General features: G+C 40.9%; 1 protein-coding gene across 1 annotated transcript; it reads left to right on the top strand.

Annotated features, from left to right (window-relative positions):
• Positions 1-278: 278 nt before the first annotated feature.
• On the top strand, positions 279-10639 carry LOC115026350 (high-affinity choline transporter 1-like). The gene is made up of 10 exons (XM_029459149.1): positions 279-411; positions 1803-2058; positions 2510-2623; positions 3280-3435; positions 3529-3677; positions 4175-4318; positions 4596-4749; positions 7186-7403; positions 7955-8260; positions 8291-10639. Exons 2-10 carry the CDS (start codon positions 1875-1877, stop codon positions 8606-8608), a joined length of 1743 nt encoding a protein of 580 aa, XP_029315009.1. The 5' UTR covers positions 279-411; positions 1803-1874; the 3' UTR covers positions 8609-10639.
• Positions 10640-16410: the final 5771 nt, after the last annotated feature.

Raw genomic sequence — 16410 nt, 5'->3', positions numbered from 1 at the left:
CTGAGATATAACCTGGCAGAGCAAAGGTTTCATCCATTGCCAATTTGATATTACGATATTGGAAAGCTTTCCCGAACCGGTTGTGCGTCATGCCACTCTCTATTAGTTGCTATTTTCGTCCTGCCCTGGAAGACATTCATCCACCATCTACTCACCCTGACAGCACCCAATAAACCCACCACTCCCATTCATCTCCACCCTCTCTCCCCGTCTCTCGCTCTTTCCCTCTCCCTCTCTCTCCCTCTCCGACTAGCACCGGTGACTTAAAAAACAACATAGGAGAATTGTGTTGGTAGTCCAAGAGGATTACTTTGTGGTATCTTAACAGTTTTCCAACAGAATCATCTTTGACACTTTTGTAAATCTTCTTCTGGAGGCCCTGCTCCTGTAATTGGTTTCTGCAAAGGAAAGGTAAGATGATTTCTTATATTCTCTTATTTTAGTAATATGTGTTGGCTGACTAGAACTGAATTTGACCATACTGACAGTTGTTGGTTTAAAGATAAATCAATAATGCAATGCCGGCCTCCTGGACCCATGGTGTCAGCGCAACGGGGTGCTGACATCGGACAGATTGGACACAGAACCCTTATGCGTGTGCTTTAGGTCTCCTCTTGTTAATGGTTCGCAGTTAACGGTGCGTCACGTTTCTGAAGGAATAATGGACTTTACGCACGAAACAAAATTCTGTTTTTCTCTTGAGCCTTAAACACTTTTATAGAATAGCCTACATTGAAATTCAACAAACATTGCGTGAGTAAACTGGCACAGTAATTGGAGTGAGTCATGTATTTAATTAAAGTGAGGAAGCAAGGCGCGCGTAAAACATCTTCAACTGTCTGAAAAGCTGAAAACAAGTTCAACACTTATAATACCATTGTTTCTAGTTTTGAATTTTTCTGATTCATATTGTTTGATTTGATGACACATGACGGGAGTTACGGTCGTTCTTCTTCCTCCGCTATGTGCGTCAGTTGGACACGGTAAGGTCACTCTTCATGTATTGTATCGAAATAGTACAAATATGATCTTTTATGGTCACATTATTTACCGTAGATCAAAGTGACAAAGGTGCAAAAATAATAAAATCTGGGTTTTTTTTCCGAATCATGTATTGTGTGACCAACTAGTGTACAAGCAGTTTTGCTTAATTTTGGTTACATGTATTGGATGCAGAGTAGCTTAATTTTACAACACTAAGTGGAGGCTAAGTAACAAAAATTACACTCGAAAAATACAGGCGTTTTTCATGCTTAGATTTTTCAATGGTAATTTGTAGTAACGTTGGAATTAGATTTTCTCTTTATAGTCATTCCACCTGTGAGGCTTGGAAAGGAAAAAAGGCATCCGCTTCGGCAAAAGTAGATTTTATGTGCGTTTAGTTACTTTGGTGGACATTGGATTTTATAGTTACACATGGCAACATGACAAGCTGGATATTTGCAGTAAGCGTGAAGTTGATCGGTGCGTAGAAAACACCGCATTTAAATTTAACTGGAAAGCTTTGGGTGTCAGTTTGGAAGATAGACAATGTCAGCACCTTAAACTACATTTAATAGCTTTTAAGAATTTAGTAGCCTCAAATACAGTATGTTGTAGTGTTTTAAATGTGTTAGGTTTATCCTTTTATCGGTTTAGTCATCTCCACCTAATGTGCATGGAAGTACTGTATGTCTGTGCTGTTAATCTGATTCTTTTTAAACCCGGTGGGGCACAATGTGAGATTTATGTGAAATATTAATTTCACTTTAAAGTCTAACACAGTCCATACGCATGTTTGTCTTCCTTTTTTGTCTTCAAAGTTCTCCATGAGATTCCAGCCCTACGCGCCCAATAGCACCTGATCTCGGCGGGAGGAAGCGTACGAAAGGAAGATGGCCATCCACGCCGAGGGTCTCGTGGCCATCGTGATCTTCTACGTTATGATTCTGTGTGTGGGGATCTGGGCCGCGTGGAAGAACAAGAACTCCGGTGTTGAAGGCGGCGGAGACCGGAGCGAGAGGATCATGGTCGGGGGAAGGGATATCGGATTGTTCGTTGGTGGATTCACAATGACCGGTGAGTTGGTCAATAACAACGGGGAGTCTTTGAATGTGTGTTTGTTGGTAGGCGTTTAACATGACCCGTGTGCGCATGCTGTCACACTTATGAGGTCAGAAAAAGGCAATACATTAAACCAAGTCCGTCTTTTACGCACGGACAACACGGTAATATCATTTATTACCACAACTTTTAGAATTACATTCATTAGGTTTCTGAGCACTTAAAGATGCAATAACTGATTTTTTTTATGTGCTGTAAGTCCAAACCATCACCTAAGTCATTTTTAAATGACATCCAAGTGGATTTAGTTGGATCTTTGCTCAATTATAATCACAAGCTGCAAGCTAAAGTTCAATGAATCCATTTCCATCCACATTGGACAACCATGACTAAAAGCAAGTATGCTGTATGTCATGCACCAACCTAGTCTTTTTTCTTTTACAAACTGTTCTTTTTTTTGTTTCAGCCACTTGGGTGGGTGGGGGCTACATCAATGGGACAGCAGAGTATGTCTACCTGCCAGACTACGGCCTGGCGTGGGCACAAGCACCTTTTGGTTACGCTCTCAGCCTCGTAGTAGGTAAGAACCAATGTCTTTGTGTAAGCCCTTTCTTTAATTATTCTGTAAAAACCAAGTGTATTTAAAGCATAGTGTAAAGAACCATATGAAGGCAGGCGTTGCTGCATATTAACAGCATTAAGCTACATTTTAAAGAACCATACCAGTAAGTTAAATGTGCTTTTCCTACTTTCACGGTAGCCATTGATTCCAGCCATTCATTTAACAGTATTATGGCAGGAAGGAAGATAAGTAATTTATTGCAGTATTTATCATGTCTGCTTATATTTTTGTCACTCTGCATCATTGATGTGTGATGATGCAATGTAGACGTAAAACTGTCAATAGCTTTGACAATAAGTTGAGATTTATTGCATTGGATTAATCAATTGAAACCACATTTCTAGTCGCTGCTGTTTTGAATACTAGAGTACTTCAGCATTTATGATTTAGTAGTGTAGCAAAAACACTGGTATGGTCTTACCAATACAGTATATATCATACATATAAACATGAATGCTATAGAGCTTCAACCAGAGATAAGCAGGAAGTTCTATAGGGTCACTATATACAAAATATGCTCTAGATATACATTTTGGGCCAGGGGTTGTAAAATACACTTCGGTGCACTTCTTACACTGTGTGCCTGTCTTACCATAATGTCTGACATCTTTCAGGTGGGCTTTTCTTTGCCAAGCCCATGCGCTCACGTGGATATGTGACCATGCTGGATCCCTTCCAGCAGCTTTATGGAAAAAGGATGGGTGGCCTGCTCTTCATCCCCGCGCTCATGGGGGAAATCTTCTGGTCTGCAGCCATTTTATCTGCCCTGGGTGGGTGATTATTACACAGGAACACTTAAATAATAAAACCTCCATGTTAAAAATATGCTTCTAAACTCATGAACTGAACATATTGTCCTGCAGGTGCCACTCTGAGTGTGATCGTGGACATAAACATCAACATGTCGGTGGTGATCTCAGCCCTCATAGCTATCTTCTACACACTTGTTGGAGGACTCTACTCTGTTGCATACACAGATGTGGTCCAACTCTTCTGTATCTTCCTGGGCTTGGTGAGTACCCAGCCAGGGAATCTAGAGGTGACAAGTAATTTCAGTTTAGGATAGACTTCAGTAGGATGAATAAGGGTTTTTACCAATATAGACTGAAGGCCGAAACCATTACCTGTACTGTAGTTTTCCACTCGAAACATGAAGCTGTCATTAGCCAATATTATATACGAATCTTTGAGGTGTGTGTGACCATTTTCTTGCCAAAAACTTCCTAAAGATACCAAGCATCCATTCATACACATGAAATCTGATCTAAATGCTGATTAAAGTGCATTAATAAGGGTATTAAATCTTCATATCAGAGATACGGTATGTCACATTGTCAGGAACATACCGATTTACATCTAAAAAGACACTAGTCTACAGTATGCTTAGTATAGTACAAACAATAAGTAGAACTTGGATCCAAAGTCAACAATTTTGAAAGTGGAAATATTAAAATCACAAAATATGAAACAATAATGATATATGCATTGTAATACCCTCCTCTCTTTCAGTGGATCAGCGTGCCTTTTGCCCTGTCCAATCCTGCCGTGTCGGACATCACTGTCACAGCCAAGGAAATAATCCACCAGTCACCCTGGCTTGGGAAGATTGAGCCTGAAGACAAATGGCTCTGGGCAGACAACTTCTGTTTGTTGGTAAGAGACAGAATATTAATGTAAAGTAAATTGCAAACACATTTTGATGCAGTTTTGCAGGCAAGGGGTTTAAGTGAAGTGGTGCAGTTAAGGTACAGGACATTAGTGTTTTTTTTTTTTGACATAGTATAGTGTCTTAGAATAACTGGAAGCACAGTTGCAGATTTGTCATGTTCGTTGTACCAACAGTAAGTTTCAGAGCTGAACTTGTGGTGGTCTATCTGAGTGTTATGTATTCGTTTGGTGTCTGTATTTACTATGATGTTTCTGTTTCTAGATGTTGGGGGGGATTCCCTGGCAGGTCTATTTTCAACGGGTTCTTTCTGCCTCTTCAGCTACCTACGCCCAGGTCCTTTCCTTCCTCGCCGCCTTCGGCTGCTTGGTCATGGCCGTCCCATCTGTCCTCATAGGAGCTATAGGGGCATCCACTGGTAAATAAACACACGCACACATACACACACACACACACACACACACACACACACACACACACACACACACACACACACACACACACACACACACATACTTTCCTAGACCTAAATCTCTTTTGCAGACACCAGCACTCAATTCCTGTTTGTCCCTTTTTTTGTGGATGCTTTCAAATGTACCATAGTTCAAGCCTGTCATTTCTAGCATGCAATAAATAGAATCTGTGTGGCTGTGAATAGAAAGGACTTAAAACAGGCCACTTATTTTTATTTGTCTTTAAAAAAATACTTATATACAGTAGCATTAGATTAGATCATATTTAAACATTTCTCTCGTACTCTGTTTTTTATATTAATATTTAGATTTATATTTTCTTTGTTTCATTACATTGTTTATTACAGCTCCATTGTGTAAAATATTATTCAAATAAATTAAGATTATTTTCCTCAGGTTGTAAGTATTGACTCAGTGTTGATTTTATAGGTAAGATTGCATGTTATTTACATCTGGATTAGATGCATACAAATGACACAAAGATGACCAAACTGCAATGTCACCCAATATTTCTATTTACACAAACAGTTACATCTGGATTGCAGCCGTTATATCAAAGATGAACAAAATAAATCATACACACATAACAACAACAACACACACATACAGTTCATTGATTAAACAGTTAATGTAAGATCACAAGACAATCAAAACATCCAGGAATTTGATCCTTTATTCAAACAGGAAATTGTGATCAAAGGAAACACATTGCCTTCCTGGGTTATTTGCACCCCAGCAGCTTTATTTTCAGATGTATAAATGCAGATGCATACAGTATCTGGAGGGTAAACAACATCAGATGGATCCTGTCACGACGGGCAGAGGAGAGAGTCATCAGACCGTGCCGATTTAGTGAATATTACATCTGAAGAGGAGCTAATTAATCTGGTCCATCTGAAGATGTTTCATGTATAACAGGCATTAATCAACCACTGCTTGTGAATATCCAGGGGAAGGAGAGAAATACACAGATTGTATACCTCGAGAGGATAAAAAGAAGGATGAAAACAATGTGTCAGAAAGATAAAAGGATGTCAGAGGTTTTAACGGGGAAAGAGAGATGGAACATACCCCTTCACTGTGGAGTTAGACCTGATAGTTTCAGAGAGACATTAATGATTCCCAGACAGTGAATCTTAATGAATTTGATGATCCCCTCACTAGCGCCACCATAAGGTGCACATTTGTAGTTTTGGTTTCAGTGCAGACATTCATTCATGTTCCCATCAGGAGGAATTGTAATAACTTTGGTGATCCCTTGACTTGTCATCTAGCGCCATCATCAGGTCAAAATTTCAATTTGTCCAATACTTTGGTTAATGACTAAATACCTGCGAAGCTAATGACACTCCCATCAGCCTCAACATTACTTTGGGTTTACTGTTTAATAGCAAATGTTAGCATGCTAACACACTAAACTATGATGCTGAACATGGTAAACAATATGCTGTACCTGCTAAACACCAGCATGTTAGCACCGACACTGTGAGCATGTTAGTGTGCTGATGTTAGCATTTAACTCAGAGCAGCGCTGTGCCTATGTACAGCCTGTAGACTCTTTTTCATCCTCTAAATGTCCTCACTAAAAAATAATACGTCTACATCTGTGTAAGCTTCTGTATGTAGTTCCTCAGCTCAAAGTGTCTCATTAGAATCAATGGCTTCCCGCTCACATGAATCATTGTTAATGAAATGATAATCAATAAAATGTACAATTAAAATACATTATGTATTCTACAATACTGGCTCATATTTCATATTAGGACCAAGGATCCAATATTCACAAACCCATGTATTAACGGTAGTTAATATTACATGAATGTCATATTTTCAATAAGTTTCCATTATTTTGGGCATTCCTCTCACAACTGTGGCTTTTCTCCTGTATTTGGACTAACAGCACAGCATTACATTGATAATCCCTGCTGTGTGTCAGACATGTGAAGCCCTTTTGTTTCTCAGAAACTAAAACAGGTATATCCACAGGGAGCATTATAATAAGGCCTCAAAGCCGAGCCTTTTGTCTGAAAAGGTATGGGATCAGTACAAAAATTGTAATGCAGTAATAATCAGTCCACTTAAAATTTCCCAAATTATTATATAATTTTATTAATCTCAACATAGCAACGTGTGCCAAGTACAGCCTGCTCAACTAGTTACAAGTTATGTTGTGTTATTGCCTCACACATGTCGCTGCAATGTTTTTCTTGTTCGACCTAATAATTCATGAAAATTCTTTTTTTGATTCTGCACATAGATACTCCTGAATTGTAGGGAATATTATGGAGTTCATAAGTGGTCCAAAAGAAACTTCTTGATATTTATATTTCCCTTATTTACAACAATGCATTTTTGACTTTCTTTCCTATTTCTTCTTCCAGACTGGAACCAAACTACTTATGGGTCCCTCCCTCCGAAGGATAGGGATGAATCAGACATGATCCTTCCCATAGTGCTTCAGCACCTCTGCCCGCCCTACGTCTCCTTCTTTGGTCTGGGGGCGGTGTCTGCTGCAGTCATGTCATCAGCAGATTCATCCATTCTCTCAGCCAGCTCCATGTTTGCCAGGAACATCTATCAGCTCACCTTTCGGCAGTCGGTAAGAGTGCCAACAATAATACAAACACACATCCGCACAGCAGCCAGTGGTTGCAAGCATCAGTCAAATCAGCGATAATGCAATTTTAGTTTCATCCGTGGTTCATCAGTGGTTTACAAGTGTCTCAGATGACTGTACTTGATGAACATTCAAAACCAGACTCCAAACAATAAGACAATCTCAGATTTAAAAGATGGCTTAATGAATGGCTATATCGGTCGGTCATTCCAAAGTAGCTTAACAACTATCAGATGGATCGCAAGGTAACAACCTTGGGGATCCTGATCAGTCTCAGCCTGTGTTTAATGCTAATTAGCAAATAAATAAACTAAGATGGTGAACATTACACCTGCTAAACATCAGCAGGTTTTCATTTTCATTAGAAGCATGTTAGCTGATATTAGTATTTAGTTCAGGGCACTCTGTCAGTTTATCTGTACTTTTACTCGGTTTTACTTTGACTTTCCTGTCATTCCTTTACCTTTCATTCTCAATCTTTTCTTCTCTATATTTAATTGTTTCCTCTTCGCTCTCTTTCTTCTCTCCTTCAGGCCTCAGATACTGAGATTGTTTGGGTGATGCGCTTCACCATCTTTGTATTCGGAGCGCTTGCCACTGCTATGGCGTTGTTAACAGGATCCGTGTATGGCCTGTGGTACCTGAGCTCCGACTTGGTCTACGTCATCATCTTTCCCCAACTTCTCAGTGTGTTATTCGTCAAGGGCACCAATACGTATGGCTCTGTGGCTGGCTATATCTTTGGTCTTTTGCTGCGCATTGGGGGAGGGGAGCCCTACCTCAAACTACCTCCTTTCATCTATTACCCCGGTTGGGTGACCCAGGAGAGGATCCACCACGTCACTGGGGATGTAGAGCACTTTATCCAGCAGAGGTTCCCGTTCAAGACTATGTCCATGTTGGCGTCCTTCCTGGCAAATGTGGCCTTTTCTTACCTGACAAAGTACTTATTTGAAAGCGGTTTGTGGTCATATAAGTACGACTTCTTGGATGCTGTGGTGTCCAAGCATAGCAAAGAGATCATGGACAAAGACACGCTGGTGAGCAACCATGATAACATCATTCTTTCAGAGATGGCACCCGTCAAGCAGTCCCTGGGTGCGTCACTCGCTGGGACATTCATCAACTCTGAGATCCTCAGTGACGATGGGGCGTCCAGTCCAGAGGCTTTTCACAATGAAAACTAGGCAACAAAGGCACAAAGAAAACTCCAACCAAGGAATTTGAAGAAGAAGAAGGAATAATATAAGAGGCATCAATATTCTTCAGGAAACTTGCTACTGCCGCACTGGAAGCTAAATCAACAGAAATCTGCTTCCGAGTGACTCCACAAGTTTGTTTTATGCTGATTACATGGTGCCTCCTTCTTTTTTAAGATCCCTTGCATAGAACCAGGAAGTTGACTGTTAATCAGCTGTGTCAAGCATACCTTACTCATTTCTTCTTTTAAATCATTACTCTGTGATTTTGCAACCATTAAGATATTTTTAATTTAACTGCTGAGACCGGAGATCGGAGGGATTTTCAGGGGGAAACAAAGAGTGACTGCAGTGGACAACAACGTCTACAGTGGTTTGTTGTGGGCAATGAGAATAGTGCAATATCTAACCAAGGAGTTGTGTCCACATCTACATAGCAGAGTGTGTTTGAGTGTGTTTGTGTGTGTGTGTGTGTGTGTGTGTATGTGTGTGTGTGTGTGTGTGTGTTTGCGTAGAGTACATTTATTAATAGAGCAATAATATTAGTAGGATCCATGTTGTATAGATAAATATATTTTACTGAATTAGCAAGGTACCGTGATTTTTCTTTACTGGAAGACTAGTAGATATTTCTTGTTTTATATTTCATGTCCACCTAGCTCTTAATCCTCCTGTCATACTCGCTAATTCCAGACCCAGTAAATGTCAGATTAAGAACCACATGCCACTATGATATTACCAAAAACTTGACTTGCCTAACAGAAGGTTGATTTTGGATGATTCTGCAGATTACGTTCAGTCATACCATTTTTTAACATTCACTGCCAAAATGTTTGAAATGGATAAATCCTACAATATCCCTATGTTGCAACTACAATATATATGGTTTAGGTATAATCAGAATCCACTTGATGAATATAAGTCCAATATTCACTCTCCTTGTATCTCTGTTTTGGTCTCCACCAACTCCTGAGGTAAATCTTTGGCTCTTTAGCTGCTAAATACTCAACTATGTTCACCAGCTAATCACTAACTATGGCAGGTAGTGTACAGTGGGTTGATCAGTGAGTGTTTCGCTGTAAACAGATGCCTCCAGGCACATTATACATCCTCCACTCCCTTGAAACATTTGCACTGGACGTAATATGTGTACTGCAGAATCATCATGTATGAATGTAATTCCATGAGAGCCTCAGTTTACCAACAGACCACCATGATGTAAACAGATTCAAACATCCAATCTAAACCTGGATTCTTGAATGTTTTTCTTGTGTACCTTTCAAGAAGCTATTGGGTTTTATTCATTTCCATTCGTACGGAAATCAATTTGCAATCACCTTATGATTGTGTCGTACATCTTTGAAATATCGTGCATTTTACAACTACATTAACACATAACAATGCTTGACAACAATTAAAGCACATATGATGTTCATTTTGAATTTCATTTTTGTATATAAATTAATGGAAGCCAATGGCAGCCTGAAAGTATAAGTACTGAAAGTATAACCCTTCACACGCACCATACTTCATTGATAGATTGTTTTTGTGAGTGTGTTGTGTGTGTGTGTGTGTGTGTGTGTGTGTGTGTGTGTGTGTGTGTGTGTGTGTGTGTATGTGTGTGTGCCTATGTTGTTGTTTTTGCTCATCCTAAACCTGTATTGACTGGCCAGCCACAGCAGGTTAGGGGAGACAGGAAATGATTGTTCCTCCCAGGATGGTGTCAGAAGCTCCAGTCATTATCGATCCAATCCCCAGTCGATTAGCCCCTCAGGACATTTGATTAATGGTGCAAAGAGGTTTGATCATATACAGTGCAGAAAGTTGAAGTGTTATTACTGATTCAGCAACGCTCACCTATAAATTCCCTTAGGTCATTCACATTTTCCCAGGTCTGGCTGTTTTAAACTACCAGGCACACTGCTGCTCTGTATGACCAGGATCAAGTATAAGACATGTCACTTCATATAGTGATTGTTGTCATTGTTACGTGTTACTATTGTCCAGTTGACTTCTCTGTGTTTATCTCCTCCCAGAATTGTTGTGGTTTGTTAGTGTCTTTTTTTAATCTATGGACTCACCTTAATGCAAAGATCAACCGTGGAAAACGACTGGTTTGGAAAACTGGCAAAAAGTAAAGGATTAAAAATAAAAAAGTGATAAAAAGTGAAGGATAACACTGGCGATATTCTGTAATTTATTTATTGTCAACAATTAAGACCAAAATCAACAATGTGTTAGTCTGTCTCTCAGTATTCTCTGACTTCCCAACCCAATCTCTAGTACTCAACCGCAAGCCCATTCATTCCGACTGAAGACGAAAATCATAACGTAAAAACGGGTCACAAGGACAAAGTGCCTTTTTCGATGCGAAGCAATTTCCTAACCCAGCTGGTCACTGTAGTATCTAGAAAATGTTACTCAAATAGGAGTAAATGGTGCACTTGTTGGAGACTGTTTCCATGTGCGGATTAATACAAATTTGGCTTCATGTCGGATATTTAGGGCAGCAGGACAGAGTATATGCAACTGACTTAAATTTAACCACTGTTGCCCATGTTATTCATAATTAAGGAATATGTGTAAAGGTGTGGCTCACTGATGTGTTTTTAGTAGTGTTTTGGACAACAATGGAGCACCAGAGCAACAAGCTTTTCCAGGCTTTGGCTGCTCAGACAATACTTGTTTGTAGGATCAATTAATTGTTGATTTTGGTCTTTTCAAGGGATTTGGTGACAATAAGAAACATTCAGTATAACACCCCCCTTATCCTTTAAGGTGGCAAGATGGCCTTATAGTTAATCTTTAGAGGGAAGGGGACTTGACCCTGTATGCGGCCATATCTGCTGAGGTAGAGTAAGACACACTAAATCCCTACCTGATCCTATCTCGTCTCTAAAGCATAAATAACAGTTATGGGATTTATGATTTAGCTTCAAACTGAACAGGATGACTGCTTGTCTGATGCTATGCAAAGTGTCAGGCAATCTCATTGGACTTAAATGTGAATGTAAACTTTCCTCCTCATCAGATAAGCCTCATAACGAGTGTGTGGTAGTTAAGGTTCATTCACAAAACCTGAACACACACAGAAAAGAATCGACGTCAGCCATTGAAACTGGCACATTTGTGGCTATGTGTGGTAAATTGCAATGATACTGTATTTTTGTGTGATAAATGTATATACCAAAAAAAAGCATATGAACAAATTAGTCTACTTTTAAATGCAGCATTTAAAACTGATGTTTGTTGACAGCTATTTGTTTATTCATGCAGTGTCTAAGAGTATAGTTGTAAACATGTGAGGTCAGTTGAATAAATTATATTATTTAGCACAGTCACGATTTGGTCTTTTCTCTACATATGAACATACCTGTATTATAGAGATTTACATTATACATGTGTTTCGTAACGTTTAATTATTGTTATACTCTCAACTATTTGATAATATATGAGAAAGTAATAGATAAACTGTGTGATGTGTGTGTGTGTGTGTGTGTGTGTGTGGTGTGTGTGTGTGTTTGTGATTCTGGACTGACAGGTGGAGGGTTTAATCTAGGGGTTGCCGCCCGATCGGATGCATCAATCAAAACGGCCACATCAGAATCGTATAACTGCCAAAACTGTCAGTGCTGTCAATCTCTCTATTTCACACACACACACACACACACACACACACACACACACACACACACACACACACACACACACACACATACACAAAACGACCTCATGAAAAAAGGGAAAGAGAAGGAGAGACCCTGCCCGGAGGAAGCCCGGGGCCCCCGTCTGGAGCCAGGCCCAGAGGGAAGCCCGACAGCGAGCTCCTGGTGGCCAGTTTTGCCACGGAGCCCGGTCGGGCACAGTCCGAAGAAGCTACGTGGTGCCTCCCATCCATCCATCCTGTGGGCCCGCCACTCACAGGGGTCGGGTGCGCTGTCACACGGGTGGCAGTGATGGTCAGTGACCTCGACGGACCAGACCCGGGCAGCAGAGGCTGGCTCTGGGGACGTGGAACGTCACCTCTCTGTGGAGGAAGGAACCGGAACTAGTGCGGGAGGTGGAGCGCTACCAGTTGGATCTGGTGGGGCTTACCTCCACGCACAGTCTTGGCTCTGGAACCGTACTCCTGGATAGGGAATTGGACTCTATTCTTCTCCGGATTTGCCCAAGGTGTGAGGCGTCGGGCGGGTGTGGGGATACTCACAAGCCCCCGGCTGACCGCCGCTACGTTGGAGTTCACCCCAGTGGACGAGAGGGTTGCCTCCCTACACCTTCGGGTTATGGGGGGGGGGGGGAAACTCTGACTGTTGTTTGTGCCTATAGCCCCAAACCGCAGTTCGGAGTATTCGGCCTTCTTGGAGACCCTGAATGGAGCCCTGCAGGGGGCTCCAGTAGGGGACTCCGTAGTCTTGCTGGGATACTTTAACGTGCACGTGTGAAACGATGGAGACACCTGGAAAGGCGTGATTGGGAGGAACTGGCCTCCCTGATCTAAACCCGAACGGTGGTTTGTTGTTGGACTGTGCTAGTTATGGAATGTCTACTCCAAGGTGCTGGAAAGGAGGGTTCGGCCGATAGTCGAACCTCTGATTGAAGAGGAACAATGCAGATTCTGTCCTGGTCGTGGAACAACGGACCAACTCTTCACTCTCGCAAGGATCCTGGAGGGGGCCTGGGAGTACGCCCAATCGATCTACATGTGTTTTGTGGATCTGGAGAAGGCGTATGACCAGGTCCCCCGGGTAATACTGTGGGAGGTGCTGCGCAAGTATGGGGTGAGGGGGTCACTTCTGAGGGCCATCCAATCCCTGTACGCCCAAAGCGAGAGTTGTGTCCGGATACTCGGGAGTAAGTCGGACTCGTTCCCAGTGAATGTTGGCATCCGCCAGGGCTGCGCTTTATCACCAATCCTGTTTGTAATTTTCATGGACAGGATATTGAGGCGTAGTCATGGAGGAGAGGGGTTGCAGTTCGGTGGCCTGAGGATCTCATCGCTGCTCTTTGCAGATGATGTGGTCCTGATGGCGTCATCGGTCTGTGACCTTCAGCAGTAACTGGATCGGTTCGCAACCGAGTGTGAAGCGGTTGGGATGAGGATCAGCACCTCAAAATCTGAGGCCATGGAAACCGGTGGATTGCCTACTCCGGATAGGGAATGAGCCCTTACCCCAAGTGAAGGATTTCAAGTACCTTGGGGTCTTGTTTTCGAGTGAGGGCACGATGGAGCGAGAGATTGGCCAGAGAATCGGAGCAGCGGGGGCAGTATTACATTCGCTTTACCGCACCGTTGTAACGAAAAGAGCCAGAAGGCAAAGCTCTCGATCTTCCGGGCGATCTTCGTTCCTACCCTCACCTATGGTCATGAAGGCTTGAAGATCTTTGTTTGAGGTTTAATTATGTTAGGGAATAATCAGTCATAATTAAAACCTGTTTGGTGCTTAAAGTAATGAGAGAACGGCAGGACTCTATTGTTAATATCAAACATCAAGAAACCAGGATGAACAAAAACAAATAAAATGCAACCGGGCAAGTTCACAAGAACGTTTTGGTCCTCTGCATGTCAAACCCTTTTATTAATGGACCATATCTGTAATATTAGACAAAACCCAATTCATTTGTGAGATGAAATCCATACCACAACAAAGAAATATCAATAATAACCATAATAAACCACAAGGCTGTATCATTTATTTACCCCCTTGTGGCACAGGAATTATAATAGCAAACCTTAGTTCAACTTACTGGTGTTCTTTAATATAATTTGAGGGTATCACTTGAAATGAAAGCTTGACATGAAAGCATGGCACCTCTTTCACCGACTTTCTTCGTTCACAGCTCTCTCCCTTTTTAACAAGATTTCTATATTTGACATGTCTCCAAGTGCTCATGTAAGAATCTATGAAGCTCCACGCTGGGTTTATTTTTATCTTGATTAGTACTTTTTCACTAATGATATGGTTCATTGAGTCATTACGGTGCCATTTAGAGCCACTTCTTTCTCAATCGCTTATCTGCATTTAAGTCTTGCTAAAGGAAATTGAGACAGTCATGTTTGGTTCTCTAAAGCTGATATGAGTGGTTTCTAAACAAGAGAGTTGATTCACGTGTAGATGTTACACCTCTCACTGTCACTGCTTCAACTAGTGGGAATCATGTATGAACCTTCCACGCCTCCAGACCGAACAGCAAGCTATTATTCTGTCTGCAGAAAGGAGATTGAGGCACGTGAGCAGATTTAATAGTTATAAATTTAAGTGTCAATGAAACCTGCCACAGTGGCAGATGATTCACCTGCAGGTGACAGACATGAGATTGGACTGATATCATCTAAATTATAAAGCAGCATGTTTAAAGTGTGTTATGATCTCACAAAATAGATCTTTTGAACACAACTTGCTCTTATATTTACAAAGGTTTTATTTGTACGACTCTCTTGTAAAATACTTAATCATAAGATATAGTTGGTTTACGGATTCTGAAAGTTGAAGACCCAGTACTGGGCTCAAGGAGGTTTCCCTACTTTTTTTCTTTAACTTTATCATGAGAGAACATTTTAACAGAGATTTGTTTTGCAGAGATTCAGCAGGAATTAGAAATAAAAAGGCTTAGCCACATCTTGAATTACTGGAGAAATAATGCATGAAATCTGTTGGCTGTTCTCTGTCATAGAATTAGACCTAATGCTCTTAAGTCAGCTAATACTGGCATCTCAAGTAAAACTGGGTGTAAAACAGCAAACATTCACTTGTGCTTGGCAAGATGAATTGAGTACTTATGTTCCATTTAATTTACCATGAAATGTTTTATAATAAAATGTAAGATCATTTAGGTTCCAGTTGACATTGTGTTGTACAAAGCCACTTTATATAGTGCAACACTAGTGTTTTTGCGTGATCGTGTGATCGTGTCATCATTGGCCCCTAGGTAACCATCGGGGAAAAAAACATACAACCTTTGATGAGCTGAGTTTGTCGTGTGTTTATCACAACAATCCTCTGATTGAACTTTCTGCCGGTCGAGTGAGCATTTTGTGTTTGAAATGTTTCCACTCTCTATGTATGGTTATATGTATCTTTCCTAACCCTGCAGTCTAGCCGGGGGCTTCAAAACTCAAGCTTTGTCCTCGCTGAAGCTTCCTCTGTGTTTAAAATGACAGCAAATTCCCTGAACGTCATCAGCATGTAACTCACACATAGAGAGAGAAACAAGCACACACATGCATTCAGCCCTGCAGCACAACTCATGACTTATTCTCTCTAAAATGACAAAAAAAAAACTCATTACACTCTTTAACACCCCCTATATCTTTTATTTATCGATTACATATTATTCCACATTTTTATTTCTTTGAGCTTTTAATAACAGCTATGATTAAATGTTTAATAATAGATATTTAATGCCTTCAGGTAGTTTAATTAAAAGCTTTTCTTGGCTGTTAAATTACACTGACTGGCTGGTCTCGACTGATGATGGCGGGGAAGGTGTCACTTCAATGTTGCATTCTGGGCCGGAAGTATCAAGGGAGCTGCTTGGGTTAATAAACTGAATAAATTGTCTCCAATGTGGGAAAAAGAGAGGACCATTTTTAGTCATACTTCTTTATGGGGCAGTGTGAGCTAAGAGAAGGTGGCCTCATACATTTTAAACTTATAGGATAACAGGAAGAGGTGGTAAAATCTATGAATGATCGGAGCCAAGAGGTGAAGCTAAAAGAAAATGAAGGAGCAGAAGAGGAGAATAAAGTTGTCTTTGTAAATAAAAATGCATTGTGAAAAGTCCAGCACCCA

Source organism: Cottoperca gobio, chromosome 21, assembly GCF_900634415.1.
Source record: "Cottoperca gobio chromosome 21, fCotGob3.1, whole genome shotgun sequence".
Lineage (NCBI taxonomy): Eukaryota > Metazoa > Chordata > Actinopteri > Perciformes > Bovichtidae > Cottoperca > Cottoperca gobio.
The sequence above is the reverse complement of the archived record's forward strand: the minus strand, read 5'-3'. Positions and strand labels throughout refer to the sequence as shown.